This window comes from Podarcis raffonei, chromosome 2, assembly GCF_027172205.1.
Source record: "Podarcis raffonei isolate rPodRaf1 chromosome 2, rPodRaf1.pri, whole genome shotgun sequence".
In the NCBI taxonomy this organism is placed as follows: domain Eukaryota; kingdom Metazoa; phylum Chordata; class Lepidosauria; order Squamata; family Lacertidae; genus Podarcis; species Podarcis raffonei.
The window spans coordinates 121,886,959-121,904,181 of NC_070603.1; the positions used below are offsets into that span (position 1 = coordinate 121,886,959).

The 17,223-nt window shown below is 45.6% G+C and overlaps 1 protein-coding gene across 1 annotated transcript; it reads left to right on the top strand.

Moving 5' to 3' along the window:
* Window positions 1-1,816: 1,816 nt before the first annotated feature.
* LOC128409329 (zinc finger protein with KRAB and SCAN domains 1-like) lies at window positions 1,817-13,120 on the top strand. The gene is made up of 7 exons (XM_053379674.1): window positions 1,817-2,010; window positions 6,133-7,798; window positions 8,619-8,745; window positions 8,865-8,968; window positions 9,053-9,179; window positions 10,471-10,560; window positions 11,457-13,120. The coding sequence occupies exons 2-7, from the start codon at window positions 6,182-6,184 to the stop codon at window positions 12,032-12,034; spliced, it is 2,643 nt and encodes an 880-aa protein (XP_053235649.1). The 5' UTR covers window positions 1,817-2,010; window positions 6,133-6,181; the 3' UTR covers window positions 12,035-13,120.
* Window positions 13,121-17,223: the final 4,103 nt, after the last annotated feature.

Below are 17,223 nucleotides of genomic sequence, written 5' to 3' on the forward strand. Positions count from 1 at the left end.
AACCCGAAAAAACGCAACCTGAAGCAGCTGTAACCCGAGGTATGACTATAATAACAATATGATTCTATGATTCTAAGGTTTGTCCACTGTGTGAGCTATTTTATGCTTAGTGACAGAATCACTGTGCCTGAAGCTTCTGACTTAAACTTCAGCTTAGTTGGTAGAGCTCCAGGCGTCAGCAAACTTTTTCAGCAGGGGGCCGGTCCACTGTCCCTCAGACCTTGTGGGGGGCCGGACTATATTTTGGAAAAAAAATATGAATTCCTATGCCCCACAAATAACCCAGAGATGCATTTTAAATAAAAGCACACATTCTACTCATGTAAAAACACGCTGATTCCCAGGCCAGATTTAGAAGGTGATGGGGCCTGATCCAGCCCCCGGGCCTTAATTTGCCTACCCATGCTCTAGACTCTTAATCTCAGGGTTTTGGGTTCAAGCTCCATCTTGGGCAAAAGATTCCTGCATTGCAGTGGGTTGGACTAGATGACCCTCTTGGTCCCTTCCAACTCTGCAATTCTTAGTAAGAGCAGTTCAACAGTGGACTATCTCGGAAGGTTGTGGATTGCTTCCATGGAGGTTTACAAGCAGAGGCTGGATGGCCCTCTGTCATGGATGCTTCAGCTGTAAAGGGTAAAGGGACCCCTGACCGTTAGGTCCAGTCGTGACCGACTCTGGGGTTGCGGTGCTCATCTCGCTTTATTGGCCGAGGGAGCGGGCGTACAGCTTCCGGGTCATGTGGCCAGCAGGACTAAGCCGCTTCTGGCGAACCAGAGCAGCGCACGGAAACGCCGTTTACCTTCCCGCCGGAGCGGTACCTATTTATCTACTTGCACTTTGACGTGCTTTCGAACTGCTAGGTGGGCAGGAGCAGGGACCGAGCAACGGGAGCTCACCCCGTCATTGCGGGGATTCGAACTGCCAACCTTCTGATCGGCAAGCCTTGGCCTCAGTGGTTTTTAGACCACAGCTGAGATTCCTACATTGCAGTGGGTTGGACTAGATGACCCTTGGTGACCCCTTAGAACTCTATGATTCTATGATTGAAAGAGCCAGGGGGTAGTGCAGGACCTGGGTTCAAATCCTCACTCTCAGCCCTACCTACTTCACAGGGTTGTTGTTGGAGATTAAATGAGAAAAGCCCTGCATGCCAACTTTTTTGCTTCTTGGATGAAAAGGCAGGAAATAAATACAATAAGTAAATAAGTAAATAAAGACTCCCCCCCCAGTGGGTCTGCAAATGGTACCTGAGCCCAACAACCCTCTCCCCATCTGCAATTCCTGGCAACCGATATTCACAGAATCATCGGATTGCAGCGTTGGAACCAAAGGCTCATCTAATTCACCCCCCAAATTTTTTTTTCCTTCCAGTAGCACCTTAAAGACCAACTAAGTTAGTTCTTGGTATGAGCTTTCGTGTGCATGCACACTTCTTCAGATACACAGCATGCACACGAAAGCTCATACCAAGAACTAACTTAGTTGGTCTTTAAGGTGCTACTGGAAGGAAAATTTTTTTTTGTTTTGACTATGGCAGACCAACACGGCTACCTATCTGTAACTAATTCACCCCCCCTACAAGAAGCTCCTTGGATGGAAAAAAAAGAGAGAAGTGAATTAGATAAATGCAATAAACAAACAGTGCCCATATTTTTCAAAAAGCGTGCTCAGGATCTGAAAACTAGCCGGAGGCGTTAAACCCGCTTTGATCCGAGCAAGGTCAAAGCTCTCCATTCTGTGGTTGGGTGGGGGTAGGAGAGGGGACGACGACTTGGGAGGTCGCCACGCCTCCTGCCCTGCACGACCCCACCCTTCTTTTCGGCAGCCGTGACTATTTATACCCTTAGTTTGCAAAGCTTTCTCACACGCGTTTGCAGCGTCGAGGAGAGATCGCTGACTTTTCTTCTCTGCGGGACGTGTGGATTACCGTACTGGAAATCATCTTTCGTCCAGCTTCCAGCAGCGCCCCTTTGGCTACAGAGAGTAGGATCGTCTGCCTAAAACCCTGAGGTTGGTTCCTTTTTACAATTGCTATGAAGTCTTTTTTTTTTCAAATTGCCCACGCAGCCAAATTTAGCTTAAACCGCTCGGTTGTGCGGGGTTTAAGCTAAACTCGGCTGCAATGGCGATTTGAGAAACACAATTGCGCATTGTAAACACGTTAACGCATTGGCAGGATTTTAAGAACACTTGTAATTTTAGTAATAACAAATTTAGTTGGTCTCTAAGGTGCTACTACTGTAAGGATTTTTTATTATTATTTTGCTTCGACTACGGCAGACCAACACGGCTACCTACCTGTAACTTTAGGGACACTATAGAAAAACTGAAGGAAAAATAAGATATGCAATAGAAAAAAATATGGTAAAGGAACCAGGAGAGGGGGTGGAGGAAAGTCACGGGATTCAGGGAATCCCGGGGGGGCGGGAGGTTTAATATTGCTTTAGTATATTTTCGTATTTTTCATTTTTGTTACTGTGCGTTTTTATTCTTGTGATATTTGTATAAAACCTAGTAAAATGTTATGTATTTCCGCATTACGAAAGGTAGTCCAAAACATCCAGAGGGCAAGCCGATGCAGTTATTTGAAATTATGTTCTGCAAATAACAGCATCGGCTTGCCCTTTCGATGATTGCGACTACCTTTCGTAATGCGAAACCTCCAGAGGTCTAGCAACTTGGCGTGCGCTCCCGTTGAAGCAGGGATTTGCTCCCGGGAAAAGCGGAGTGTGTGTGGCTCTGTCCCAACTGATAGATCCGATCTTTAAACATCAAATAGAGATGGGAGTAGCGGTTTTGGGGGTCCAGAGCGGGCTTGGACAGAGAGGGGAGTTTTCTGAAAACTTTTGCCGGCAACTAGAAACTTCTCCCTCTCCCGACACCGCCGTCGCCAAAAGGGGATTTTTTTGCACGTTGGGGAGTCAGGGTCGGACAAGAAGGGTCAGTGGCGCAGCATATGCCGTCGCTGCCCAGGGCAGGCGCGTTTCCAAGGGGCGCGGGGGGCGCGCTCCAGAGGGGCGCGGAGAGTGCCCTCCAAGGCGCGGGATAGCCGCGCGCGCACCCTTCCTGCTGGTCTGCCTCTTCCAGCCCTGAGGACGGGGCAATTGCGCACCGCGCGCCCTGACTCCCGCGCCTACCACCAGCCGTCGGGGGAAGGGGAGAGCTGCTGCGCCGCGCTCCCGGCTGGAGAAGGCAGGCAAGCAAGCAGGGGAAAGGACGGGAAGGAGACAGGCGAGCGGGAAGGGGAGAGGAAGGAACTGGCAAAGAGGCACAGCAGCTGTAAAAATGTGTGTTTAGAAAGCAGGGAGGTTTTGTGTGTGCGTGCGCACAAATGCGGAAGCCCCGAATAAAAACTTGCATGCAATCATGGGCGCAGTCAGGATTTTTGTTTGCTATGCATTTTTATCGATCGGGTTCGGGCAGCTGCCCCCCCCCGCCGGCTGCGCCCATGCATGCAGATTGTGAAGTTGAAAAGGAAATGCTTCAGGGAAACTTCTGCGTAACTACAGTCCTTCGGTCCCCCTCGCTCATGCACGCGACCTAGCTAGGCTCTGTTTCTCCCTCTTTGAAATCTTAAGCTGTTCTGCCCTTGAACACTGAGAAACCCCTTTTGCATTCCCTTGGGCAGCTTTCAAGTAGACGCAGGGAAGATCACTGTTCCCCCCCCGCCCCTCTTTAGAGCTATTTCATAGTCAGCTCCCCCTCAAAGTTGATCAAAGGCACGAACCCTTCTCATGATATTGTATTCGTATCCTGACTTTTAAACGTGCCAGTGTCCATTTTTATTACTCCAGTTTGTATCCAACTAAGAACAAGTAGTTCATAGGTTTCTTAATTTCAGCAGGTCTCCTCGGAGTAAACCTGCTGAAATTAAGAAACCTATGAACTTCTGTGGGACCTGAGTAGGACTAGCATTGGGCACAATGCCATATTTTTACGCTAGTTGTAAATTGCTTTGGCACTATTATCATTTATTGTGTAATGGGAGGTTATATATGTATGCACATATATATGTGTGTGTGTATGCATGTATGCATATATAAACACAACATATATACACAGCTCAAGTGTGTAAAACAAACAAACCTATAAATGGCTTACAAAATTTATAAAATAGAACGTTAAAATGGCTGAATAAAAAAATACAGTGGTACCTTGGTTTACAACCAAAATCCGTTCCGGAGGTCTGTTTGTAAACCAAAACAGGTTGTGACCCAAGGCGCACTTTTGCCAATGGGGCCTCCAAAAATTTTTTTGTTCGTAATCCAAAAAAAATGGGTTGTAATCCAAAAAAAGGTTGCAAACCAGGACATGCACTTCCGGGTTTGACATGTTTGTAATCCAAAACGTATGCAAACCAGACTGTTTGCAAACCAAGGTACCACTGTAGTTAAAAGCAAATATTCGAAAACATTCAAAAGATTAAAATCCAGGGCAGTTAGTAAGAAAGGAAACACTTCTACATGTCAGTATTACATGGTGTGTTACAGAAATTAATGGAAAATTTCTAAAAATTTGTTGGTTTTTTCCTGCTGAATGCATCGCACATAAAGTTAAGGGTGAAAAAAAGATGTTCAACAAATGGTTTTCCTCTGAGGTAAAGTTAAATTAGCTCTAGAAATGTACTGCAAAAAACCAGTCATTTTTATCTTTCTTTATTAAAAAAATAAATGTCTGGATAGGCTTGCCTAAACAAAAATGTTTTAAGTGGGTGCTGAGAATAATACAGCAAGGGTGCCTGTTTGATGTCAATAGACAGGCAGTTCCAAAGTTTAGGTGTTACCACACGCTGCATCAATTTAGCACCTCTTTTTGCTCACCTGTATTTAAATTGTTCTATGTATATTTTTGGGAGGGGCCATTGGTCAGTCTCATCTGGGGTGCAGTTGTCTGGGGTTGCAGGGGGCGAGTGGGTGGTAGGCCCATTATGTTTTGGGGAGCAGGGTCCCTAAGACAGCATCCTAGGAACCCCAGCACCCCAAAAGCAACTTCTGCCTCACCACTGCAAAGTGCTGGTGCTATTTGCCCTCTTAGTAGCTAAATAGGTGCTTATATGCAGACTCACTGCAAAACATGGTCTGGAGCTTCATTAACTGCAAACCCTGAAATTTGGGGGCCCTCCAAACTGGTGCCTAAGTTTTGCAATCCTTTCGCACTGCCCCTGAACCGTGTAATTGACTTGCCCCTGGTTCATAGTAATACATCAAACTGGGATCCCTAGAACAGACATAGGCAAACTTGGCCCTCCAGATGTTTTGGACATTGGGTTTATTTGGTTAGATTTACAGATTATAGCCATCATCCCTGACCACTGGTCCTGCTAACTAGGGATCATGGGAGTTATAAGTTCTGTGTTTTTAAAAAATGTTTTTTCCCCTCACATCCAGACATTTAATAATGTTACGCCATTCTAAATTTCAATCACACCACAGTTGCCTGTTCTGTAATGTGAAAGGAAGGTTAGGAATGTAGATCCTGCCTTGTTTAGTGTTGCAGCACCTACTCTACTTGCCTTCTGATCAAGCGCTTTTACGGCTTAGAAGGTGAGGGAATTTTAATAAGTTTTAGTTTTTTTCAAAAAAATGTTTCAAAATACAATGGGGTTCCCTCCCTTGATGTTACAGTATTATCTTTTTTTAATTGATTTGAGGCTTTTAAAAAGCACACACAAAATACCCAAGCAGTATAGAAATAAATTAATGCTATATTTCCAATAGTTTCTGAAGCAGTGCCATGACCACACATGTTTCCTATTTCTGATGTGAGGCCTTTGCTTGTGGAAGAAAGTGCAGCAACAGTGCAGGCTAAGGGAAAAATTTGTGTGTGGGGGGGGAAACACATGGTTTGGAGAAGAGTAAGTGACAAACTTGCAGAGAATAAAATCAACTTTTCTGCAAATCATCTGCACCTTGTTGTGAGTTGCAATCACTATGAGGTCCAAAAGACCTTGGGGATCAGTACAGAACCTGCAGGTTCTGACTTGGGAAATAAGGAGCTTCCAGCAACTTGGATGAATCCAAAAACTACAGTGCATATTTAAGCTCATACAAATTGCCTTCCATTAAATTTCAATGAGTGCTTCTATTGAAAAGCAGTGATTGATTGATTTTCTCTCTCTTTCTCTCCCACCAGAAAAAACTAGACTCTGCTGGATTGCTTCACAGTGACTGCCTCTTGCACAATGGGCAACCTGCAGAATAAGATGGAGAGGACAAACGAAAGGAACTGGTTGGGACCACAGTTCAGCATAAAAGAGGCACGGAGTGGTTCCCAAAACCCTATGGAAGAATCTCCACTGGAGCCTTCCCAAGAGGATCTTTTTGAGTTGGATGATGAGAATTTCGTTCTGGCATTGGAGAGCAGCATGGAGGAAAAGAAGGAACCGTCCAGTTCTGACGTGCTGAACTTGCCACTTCCAGCGCAAGCAGAAGCACATTGTGTCCAAGTTCCCCTGAACAGCACCCCAGGCGAGGTCCCAAAGCTGCGTAGAAGCAGGCGCCTCCTAAGACAGTCCTCCTCCACGTCCCTTGAGCCAGAGGACACGACCACTATGGAGCCACCAGCAAAAAGGCAGAGGATCTCTTTCGTGTGGAGATACTTCACGACAACAAGCAAATTTGTGGTCCAGTGCCGTGTCTGCCATAGGGCCGTTCGCCTTGGGAGGCCTGATGGTTGCCAACTGGTGGGAACCACTGCAATGCACAGTCACATGATGAGAAAGCACAGGGACGTCCTTGAGAAGGCGTCAGAAAGTGGCAAGACTGCATCTTCCAGGCCTCGAACCCGGTCTGTCTCGGGTACTTTGGGATCTCACTCCACTCTTAACAAGCCAGCAGGAAGTGGCCAGATGATACCCTCCAGGCCTCACACTCGGTCCATGTCAGGCAGTTCTCGATTGCAGTCCACTCCGCTGACCTGTGTGGCATGCCAGCCAATGGAATGCACTTTGCTAGAGAGCAACAGCAGCCAAGATTTTGAGTCCAGAGATGGCAACGCTGTGCTGGAGGACTGTGCAAAGGAAAGGGCACTACCAGGTCTCAAGGAAGGAGGAGCCTCTGGCTTCAAAAGGCCCCAAAAGAACCCACTTCAAAAGGTTGCCGCCAACATGGAACCATCAGTCCATCGTGGGAAAACGTCTTTTGTGTGGAAACTCTTCGCCAAGGATGCCAATAGCAAATTTGCGGCCCATTGCAGTCAAACTGTTAGTCTTGGGAAGCCCAGCGGCTGCCAGCAGGTGGGAACCACCACAATGCACAGTCACCTCATGAAATGGCACAGAGATGTGGCTGACAAGGCCAAAAGAAGCAGCAATACAACACGCTCCTTCCCTCCTAGGCAGAAAGAAAAGGCAAATGACCGGCTCTGTGGAGGAAAGATGGAAGAGCTAGACTTAGTGGCAACTGACGCAGGGGAAAGAGCAGGGGTAGCTCCTCACTTCGTCCAGCCGAGGGGCAGTGTGACAGCCTCAAAGAGAACCGCACAGGAGATCCTGGGTGAGGAGGACGTCCTCGGCTCAGACGCTCGGCGCCAACGTTTCAGGCATTTCCGCTACCAGGAGGCCGAGGGGCCCCGAGAGGTTTGCAGCCAATTCCACCGCCTTTGCCAACAGTGGCTGAAGCCGAAGAGACGCACCAAGGCTCAGATGCTGGACCTGGTGATCCTGGAGCAGTTCCTGGCTGCCCTCCCCCCGGAGATGCAGAGCTGGGTCAAAGATTGTGGGCCGGAGACCAGCGCCGAAGCAGTGGCCCTGGCTGAAGGTTTTCTCATGAGCCAAGCAGAAGACCAGAAGGAGGCTGAGGTGAGAAACTGTTTTGCTCTGGTAATTCCAAGGCCCCAATCCTTTTGTTGTATTTAGATTCACTGCCTCAGGCAGTGCTGATCAATCTTCTAGCTGATAAATTAGACCCTCTCAGGTGCTGAGATCAGCAGATGGTGCCCTCTTGGTAGTTCCTGCACCCTCAGAGGTTTGGTGGGTGGCAGAAGGCCTTCTCTGTTGTGGCCCCTAAGCTGTGGCACTTCTTCCCCACAGAGGTACATCTGGTACCTACATTATACAGCTTCCAGCGAATGCTGATGACACTCATTTTTACCCTGGCTTTTGAGGTGTATGCTTGCTTTTAGGACTCTCCTTACTTCTATGAGTCCAAGTTTTGAATTGTTTTTAATATTGTGTTTTAATGCTGCAACCTCTCCTGGGACCTTAGAGTGAGAGGGAGGGTAAATTATTATTATTATTATTAATAATGATGATGATAATAATACCGTATTGGCCCGAATATAAGCTGCTCCCTTCCTCGCTTTCTCCCTTCCTGGCCTTGGGGGAGAGGACGTGGGACTACGCATGGGACAGGCACCGCTTTGCAATGCTCCTGGTGCTGTTTGCCCCGCGCTCCTGGCTGCATACTGGATAATTTTTGTAAGGTCGTGAATATAAAGCTGCACTTTAACTTTTCATGGTCGGAATTTGGGGGGAGGGGAGTGCGGCTTATATACGGGCCAATACGGTAATAATAACTTAATACTTGAACATTTATTCATCTTGCGTTATTTAATGGCACCCCTGGCCTTTGCCTGACCTGTTTCCTGTCTCTCACCCCCCCTCCACTTTCCTATCTCAGGTGCAGGAGATGTCATCCAAAACAACCTCACGTTTCATGGAGGCAGAGAACACCCTGCCAGATGCCACCGAGAGGCCGCTGTTCAGGGAGATCAAGCAGGAGGCTGACATGGGCACCACCTTTCTGGGTAAGGACCATAACGGAGCAGGCTTCAACATAGTCTCTCCTTCTCTTGAATATGCCTGGATCCTGTGGTTAAATTACGGAGCCTAAAATGCCTCCCCGTTTTCTTTGTCTTCTCCGTAGGATGTCAAACAACGTTTGGAGACAGCAGGATGGCCCCAGAGGTTCCTTCTAGGCCTCCTCCTCTTTGTGGTGGACTGGAAATGGCTTCTGCTCAGTTGGAACAGGTACGGGGTGGGCGGAATCGTTGGGGAGACGGTTGGAATCACCCAGCGAGAGGTGTGGGATTTGATGGGCCATCCTTCTTTCAGGCTCCCGTGTCCCTTGAGGAGGTGGTGGTGCATTTCAAAGAGGACGAATGGGCTCTGCTGGATCCGGACCAGAGAGCGCTGCACAAAGAAGTCATGGAGGAGAATTATGCGAGTCTGGTATTTCTAGGTAAGGCTCCTCCTTGGTTTTGGCTGATAGATCCTGAAAGCGGGAATAGTTGCTGCTCTTTGTATGCGGCAGTGCATTGTGGGAAACTTCACGGCGTGTGACAGTAGCTGACAGGGCCTTTAGTGTGGCAATCTCCACCCTGCAGAACTCCCTGCCTTCTTTCAGACATCTACATAGCTGCCAACTTTTCCCTTTTCTTGCGAGGAATCCTATTCAGAATAAGGGAATTTCCCTTTAAAAAAGGGAAACGTTGACAGCTATGCGTCTCTTAAAAACTTTACTTTTCAGACACATCTTTACAATATGGATTCCCCCCCACCCTTCAGCCAGCTAGTATCTGTTGCTGTTTTACTGATGTTTGCAACTACGTTTTACAGATATTTATTTATATTATTTTAAAGTTTATTTATACTTTTCAAATCCATACATTTCATTAATTTCACAATCAGTTTAACATTTCAAATTCTGGCTTCCTTCCCCCCTCTTTCTGCGGTTCCTTAAATTTATTTTTTAATATCTTCTGCATATCCAAACTCATTTAATTTGCTCATTTAATTATCTACTTTAAATATAAACTCAAATGAAACTGCAGGTTATTGCAGTAATCCTGCCCATGTTTTTATCTGTTTGCAGTTTATCTGTAAATATTCACTAAGCCATTTCCATTCTTTTATAAAAAGTTTATCTTGATTTCTTATTCTTCTGGTAAATTTCGCCATTTCTGCATATTCCATAAGTTTTTGCATCCTTGCTATTGTAGTCGCATACATAAATAAATTTCTATACAATTTAGGTAGTTCTGTCGCTAAATTCCCAAAAGAGAAGGGTTTTTTGTTGTTGTTGTTGTTGTTGTTGTTTTTTTTAGAAAGGTTATTTTGAACATCCTCTTCAATTCATTATATATCATTTCCCAGTAAGCTTACTGGCTTACCATTTTACAGATATTTATTGACTGATTTAATTGAATTTATGCCACGAGCTGACTTGATATATGCTATGAAAGTGCAAATCAAAAAAATTCAAATAAATAAATAGTCAGTTAAATAAGTTCTGGCCCCATCCAAGCTATACATTTAAGGCAGCATTATAGCATTACCCAGGCCTATGGCTATTAATTAATCTATGACCTGTAAAAGTGTGGGGACTATTATTATAATTAGGTTGTCTGTCAGTATGCTCTTTACTATGTTTTTGTCATTGATGCTGTGTAATGTGTTTTAACGTTGTACGACGCCCTGATAAAGGGCAGTATATAAATTTAATAAATAATATCTTCTTTCTCTGAAAAAAGGACTACCAGTTTCCAAATCTGACGTCGCTTTGCAGAAAGAATGGGAAAATGCATTCCTTGAGGGCTCTGAAGAAGAAGAGACATTAGCAGGTAGGTGCTTAATTGACATGGGACTCCTGCATTTTCGGCCTAGCAAGCTATGCAGACACCTGGCAGACATTTTGATTTCTGTGTGGCCAGACTCCCATGCCCTCTGTAATTAAACTCGGCACCAGAAGGAGGCAGGACCTTTTTAGTAGTGTCTCCTGCACTCTGGAATTCACTTCTGAAAGATATACAACAGGGGCTCCCCTCAGTTTAAGAAAGTCTTTATAAAAACTCACCTGTTTTCTCTTACCTGTAATTGAATGCTGAAGAGGTAGCTCTCTACCCTGGCCTTGAGACATGTTTTGAGAGCCTGCCCCTTTCCCAGGACTGTAATATTTTTATCCTTTTTAAAATTACGGATTTTAGATTGTTGTAAACCACCCCAGGACCCGTTGGCAGAGGGTGCGTAATAGATTTACTTTATGCTACTTATTTTACAAAAACATTATTTAGCGCTTGATTATAGAAAAACCTCAAAGCAAGGCACAAAGCAACTACAGCTGTTCCCCTGCAGAAATCAAGGGTAAATTCAAATAATTTAAAATAGTAATAAACTACAAACACATCAGTATTCTAGATATCTGGGTAGACTTGTCGGAGCAAAAATGCTTTTAGCAGGCGCCAAAAAGAGTAGAGTGAAGGCACTTGTCTCATATCAATATGCAGGGAGTTCAAAAGTATAGAGACTGCCATACTAAAATACCAATTTCCTACAAATGCGGAACACATGTGGCATGTGTAACAGTATCAGTTATTATTTCCTTTTCACCATCAGAGGCTGTTTGATGGAATTGAAAGGGATCTGCCTCTCCACTTAATATTTTCTGCTTTCTTTGATTTCATTGAGTTTCCTTCCTGATTTGAGGACCTGTTCCTGATTTCTCTCTCGATTCTTTCAGGTGATGGGAGTGATAGTGATGAAGAAAACAGTCCTCAAAGAAAGAAAACTGAACAAAAGCAGAAGAAGCGCTTGACTTCTGCAGGGGCTGGCTTCTGTGAAGTTCCAATACTGGCAGAACGTCATGCAGGAAACAAAAGGAATATTGAGAATGGAGAGAGACTGTTGATGTGCTCAGAGTGTGGAAAGGGTTTCATTGGCTGGATGAACCTTACTAAACATCAGAGAATCCACATGGGAGAAAAACCACATGAATATTCAGAGAACAGGAAGCCATTCTCTCGCAGCTCAGACCAGAGATTCCATGTTGGCACAAAGCCCTATAAATGCTCAGAGTGTGGAAAGAGCTTTGTTCAGAGCACGTACCTGAGAGTGCATAAAAGAATTCACACAGGGGAGAAGCCGTACAAATGCTTCGAGTGCGGAAAGAGCTTCAGCTGGAGTGGAAACCTGAACAGGCACCACAGAATCCACACAGGGGAGAAGCCGTATCAATGTTCCCAGTGTGAGAAGAGTTTCCGTCACGGATCAAGTCTTAAACTTCACCAGAGAATTCACGGAGGTGAACGCACTTTATAAACATCGAGGTTTTTGTGGAATACATACGTTAATTCGCATTACAAAACTTGCACTTGGGAGAAACTCAACGGCTAAGAGCAGGCATAGGCAAACTCGGCCCTCCAGCTGTTTTGGGACTACACATCCCATCATCCCTGACCACTGGTCCTGTTAACTAGGGATGATGGGAGTTGTAGTTCCAAAATACCTGGGGGGGCCAAGTTTGCCTATGCCTGGATAGTGGAGTGTGGATATTCTGGTATCCCTTCAGGAGAAAGCACATGAATAATTACAGCAACCTTCACAATCTGGTGCCCTCCAAATGTTTTGGACTACAATTCTCATCGGCCGCGTGCATCACAGCCACCGGGTTCTCCCAAAGAACATGAGTGGTGTTTTGTATTTTGTAGCAAAAATCCACCTTCCCACCAAAATACAGAACAACCACATAGGATTTGCACCAGCCTGGAGCTACGATACTTTTGAATATTCATTTATCACTGCCCCGTTGTGTTTGAAAGGAACTATTGGACAGCACTTTGATTGACTTGTTTATTTCTAGAGTTTATTTCATTATGACTTACTGGCATTGCATTGCAGTAGGATGTGAGGTTTTTCATCGTTTCTGCAGCTCCTGGGCTGCCTCATGTGTAGCAGTGCAGAAAGGCGAGTGTACTAAACCACAAATGCAACACATTGAGCTATTTCTACTTAGTTTTGTACACAGCACACACATTTTGATAAATAATGACCTTTTGCATTGCCTTGGCGACATTTGAAAATATGTCTTAGAGATGCCAGTTTTGTGCGGATGCCTTTTGGATATCTAGACTGGATTTGAACACATCAGAGTTTCAGTTAAACGTGTTGTAAATTTAAACAGGGAAATCCGGGAGGGAAAGATGGGACTCCACAGCGCCATCTGGTGGCACAGTGTTATATTGCATGCACAACACTTTATCAGACTAGCAGAGTCCTTAATGTGATGAGCACTATGTATATAATGTGTTGTATGTATTCTTATTTTGTTACTATTTGTATTTGTTATATAAGGTTATTTTTATCTGTTGAATTTGCAAATAAACGTTTTTTTTAAATGAAACAAAATTTTTTGGGGGGAATTGTGTGACCAGAGGCCTGGCTTTCTCTTAGCTAGTGATTTAAACTCCACAACTTAAAGCCTTTGAAAAGCACAGCAGCTTGAGGCAGCCGTAGCTCTGAATCGCAGTTTCTGGGATTCGTGGGTGGGGAGAGTTGTTCTTGCATTCGGGCTTCCCATTAAAGGGATAGCTCCCATTCACACCATACCTTTAAAGCACTAGACCCTAAGGAATCTCAGCTAAAGCATCCATGACAGAACTCTTTGGTTCAGACTCCTTTACTTCACATTGCTTTAAACAAATGTGCAGGAATCAATGTAGGCTTATATGGTTCTCCTAGAGGACATAGGACCTTACTACAGTGGTACCTCAGGTAAAGTACTTAATTCGTTCCGGAGGTCCGTTCTTAACCTGAAACGGTTCTTAACTTGAAGCACCACTTTAGCTAATGGGGCCTCCTGCTGCCGCTGTGCTACCATTTCTATGCTCATCCTGGGGCAAAGTTCTGAACCTGAGGTAATATTTCTGGGTTAGCGGAGTCTGTAACCTGAAGCGTATTCAACCCGAGGTACCACTGTACAGTGGTGCCCCGCAAGACGAACGCCTCGCAAGACGGAAAACCCGCTAGACGAAAGGGTTTTCCGTTTTGGAGGCGCTTCGCAAAACGAATTTCCCTATGGGCTTCCTTCGCAAGACGAAAGCCCATAGGGAAATCTCCGGGACAGCGGGGAAGCGCAGCGCGTCTTCCCCACTGTCCTCGGACCTCCTCCGAAGGCTGGCGGTGGGGCGGAGAGACCTCCTCCCGCCGCTAGCCTTCGGAAGGCTGCTCCGAAGGCTGGCGGTGGGGCGGAGAGACCTCCTCCTGCTGCCAGCCTTCGGAAGGCTCCTTCATTGCGTCCAATGCTTTCAAACACAGAAACACCCAAAATATTTGTGCCACTTCACCTGTTTGGGTAAATGCTCTGGAATGAACCACCTCAATAGCATACTGTCTTTCAACAGTTAGTCTGCGAGCACTTAGAATAGGACACTGTGATTACTAAGACCCAGAATAGGTTTCTCAAAAGCAAATCTGATCTCAATTTCTTTTCTGATAATGATACAAGATAATGTTAAGTTCGAATCAACTTTCAGTCATAGGAAATTGGTAGGGCTATGGATGTTCCTGGCCTGAAATCCTGGTGTAGATCTACACTTAAGGTTTTTGACGCTAAAAAGGAGTTAAGGAATTATTCTGACAATCATATAACCATACGACTTTTTAAAAAAACATTCATAATGCATTATTAAAATGTGACACCAGAGGGGGCAGCAGAGCAACCAGAAACCAGGGAGGGAAAGCGAAACCAAAGGGGACTTTTGCTGCCTTGACATTTTACAATGATATTTCTAATATCGTTCTAATAACTTTTAAAAGGTGAGTGTAGTTCCAGCCCTAGACAGCCACTGCCAGTCAGTCCAGAAAATACTGAGCTGGACAGATAGATAGTATAAGGCACTTTGCTATTTTCCTATTGAAGCAGAGGGCCAAAGCTCAGTGTCTGGGCATCTGGTTTGGCTTGGTCCCCACTTCTGCATAGCCAGACTTGGTTTGCCAGGCCTTCTCCTGTGGGCCACAAGTCCATTTTGGGCAAGTCACAAAACATCTGATGTGGGCAGGCCAGGGCAGGGCTTCAAAGAAACAACCAGGAGCTTAAATTGAGTCCCTGATTGTTGGATTGCTCCCACCACCCATCAGCTGAAACTGCTGCTAAAATAATAACAATAATAATTTATTATTTATACCCCACCCATTTGGCTCGGTTTCCCCAGCCACTCTGGCTGGCTCCCAACAGAATATTAAAAGCATGAAAAAACATCAAACGTTAAAAACTTCCCTAAACACACCTGCTTTCAGATGTCTTCTAAAAGTCAGATAGTTGTTTATTTCCTTGGCATCTGGTGGGAGGGCATTCCACAGAAGAAGAAGAAGAAGAAGAGTTTGGATTTGATATCCCGCCTTTCACTCCCTTTAAGGAGTCTCAAAGCGGCTAACCTTCTCCTTTCCCTTCCTCCCCCACAACAAACACTCTGTGAGGTGAGTGGGGCTGAGAGACTTCAACGAAGTGTGACTGGCCCAAGGTCACCCAGCAGCTGCATGTGGAGGAGCGGAGACGCGAACCCGGTTCCCCAGATTATGAGACTACCGCTCTTAACCACTACACCACACTGGCTCTCGCCACACTAGGGCGAGCGCTACTACCGAAAAGGCCCTCTGGTTCCCTGTAACCTCACTTCTTGCAGTGAGGGTATCGCCAGAAGGCTCTCGGAGCTGGACCTCTGTGTCCAGGTTGAACGGTGGGGGTGAAGACGCTCCTTCAGGTATACTGGGCCGAGGGTGTTTAGGGCTTTAAAGGTCAGCACCAACACGTTGAATTGTGCTCAGAAACGTACTGGGAGGAAATGAATGTGTTTCAGGACCGTTGTTATATGTTCTTGGCGATCACTCCCAGTCAAACTGCTCAGAAGACTGATTTGACTTTCCCAGATAAGATCAGAGACCTACCCAGTGCTACTTTTCCAGAAGAAGAGGAAGAAGAAGAAGAGTTTGGATTTGATACCCCGCTTTATCATTACCCTAAGGAGTCTCAAAGCAGCTAACATTCACCTTTCCCTTCCTCGCCCACAACAAACACTCTGTGAGGTGAGTGAGGCTGAGAGACTTCAAAGAAGTGTGACTAGCCCAAGGTCACCCAGCAGCTGCATGTGGAGGAGCAGAGACGCGAACCCAGTTCACCAGATTACGAGTCTACTCACCATGAACGCCTCCCTTTTTGTCTTAGAATGGCAATGGCACCCACATAAGAGGTGCTGGAACTCACCTGAGAGGTTCCAGAACCTAACTGAGAGGCGCCGGAACTTAATTCTGGTGGGTTTCCCCCGGGGAAAAAGCCCTGGACCTACCCAACAACAACAGGCAGTATGGACCAGAGCACATTTTCCTATTGGCTGAATTATTTCTCCTTTCAGCCACTCCTGATCTGTCTTGGGTGGTTGCCAGGAGTAAATGCAGTGTAAGCCGTCAGTGGAGACTTAAGGAAGCTGGAGAGGCTCCAGAAGTAATTTGCATTTTCTCACCATGGAACATAGGGAGAAGTAGAGTTTGTGTGTCCTCTATTCCGCCCCCCCCCACCTTGGAGCACAGCAGGGACCCCTAGCTGACCCCAGTCCTCTCTGACACATGCACATCCTGTACCCTTCCGGTGCCATGAGCCAATTTGCTTCTCTGGCTCATAAAACAGAGTTGTAGCAAAGTGCACACAGGCATGAACATTTTGAGCATCACAACACTGGCGATGGTAAGAGGACTTTGGTTGTTCCCAGCAATGTTAGGCTAGCTCTCTGAAATTTGGAATGTCTCCAGGTAGAATGGTATAAAGAATGGTATAAATGGCAGCTGAAGGGCAGAAATCAACCAAGTTGCTGTCTGTAGGCTAATTTTGCTCACAATCCAACTTTTGTCGTTTTCCTACTCCTTTCTCCATGTAGTCCTGCCTACCTGAACTCTGGGAAGTTGCAGGGAAACAGCATAACAGGCTGGGGTGCCTGATGTGACTGAATGCTGGGTCCAGTCCCGCCACAGCAGATTGGAATTACCGTATTTTTTGCTCTATGAGACTCACTTTTTCCCTCCTAAAAAGTAAGGGGAAATGTGTGCGCGTCTTATGGAGCGAATGCAGGCTGCGCAGCTATCCCAGAAGCCAGAACAGCAAGAGGGGTTGCTGCTTTCACTGCGCAGCAATTCCTCTTGCTGTTCTGGCTTCTGAGATTCAGAATATTTTTTTTCTTGTTTTCCTCCTCCTAAAACTAGGTGCGTCTTCTGGTCTGGTGCGTCTTATAGAGCAAAAAATACAGTATCTATCCAAAGCCCTAAAACCTCAGCATTGAGGAATAGTGAACGTCTAGTGTTTCCACTTTATTTATTTTTTTTAATTTAATTGAAATTTTCGGATGAACAAAAGCATACATAATAACAGACGAGACACAGATAATGAAACCTGACCATGAACGTGATCCCAGTGCCAATTGTAAACACACAGAAAGAAGAGTGGGGGCACAAATAATAATGGA

Coding starts and splice junctions, on each gene's coding strand:
- LOC128409329 (XM_053379674.1), top strand. CDS start 6,182: ATGGGCAACCTGCAGAATAAGATGGAGAGGACAAACGAAAGGAACTGG. Junction 8,746..8,864: donor CATGGGCACCACCTTTCTGG/GTAAGGACCATA, acceptor TCTTCTCCGTAG/GATGTCAAACAACGTTTGGA. Junction 8,969..9,052: donor CTTCTGCTCAGTTGGAACAG/GTACGGGGTGGG, acceptor TCCTTCTTTCAG/GCTCCCGTGTCCCTTGAGGA.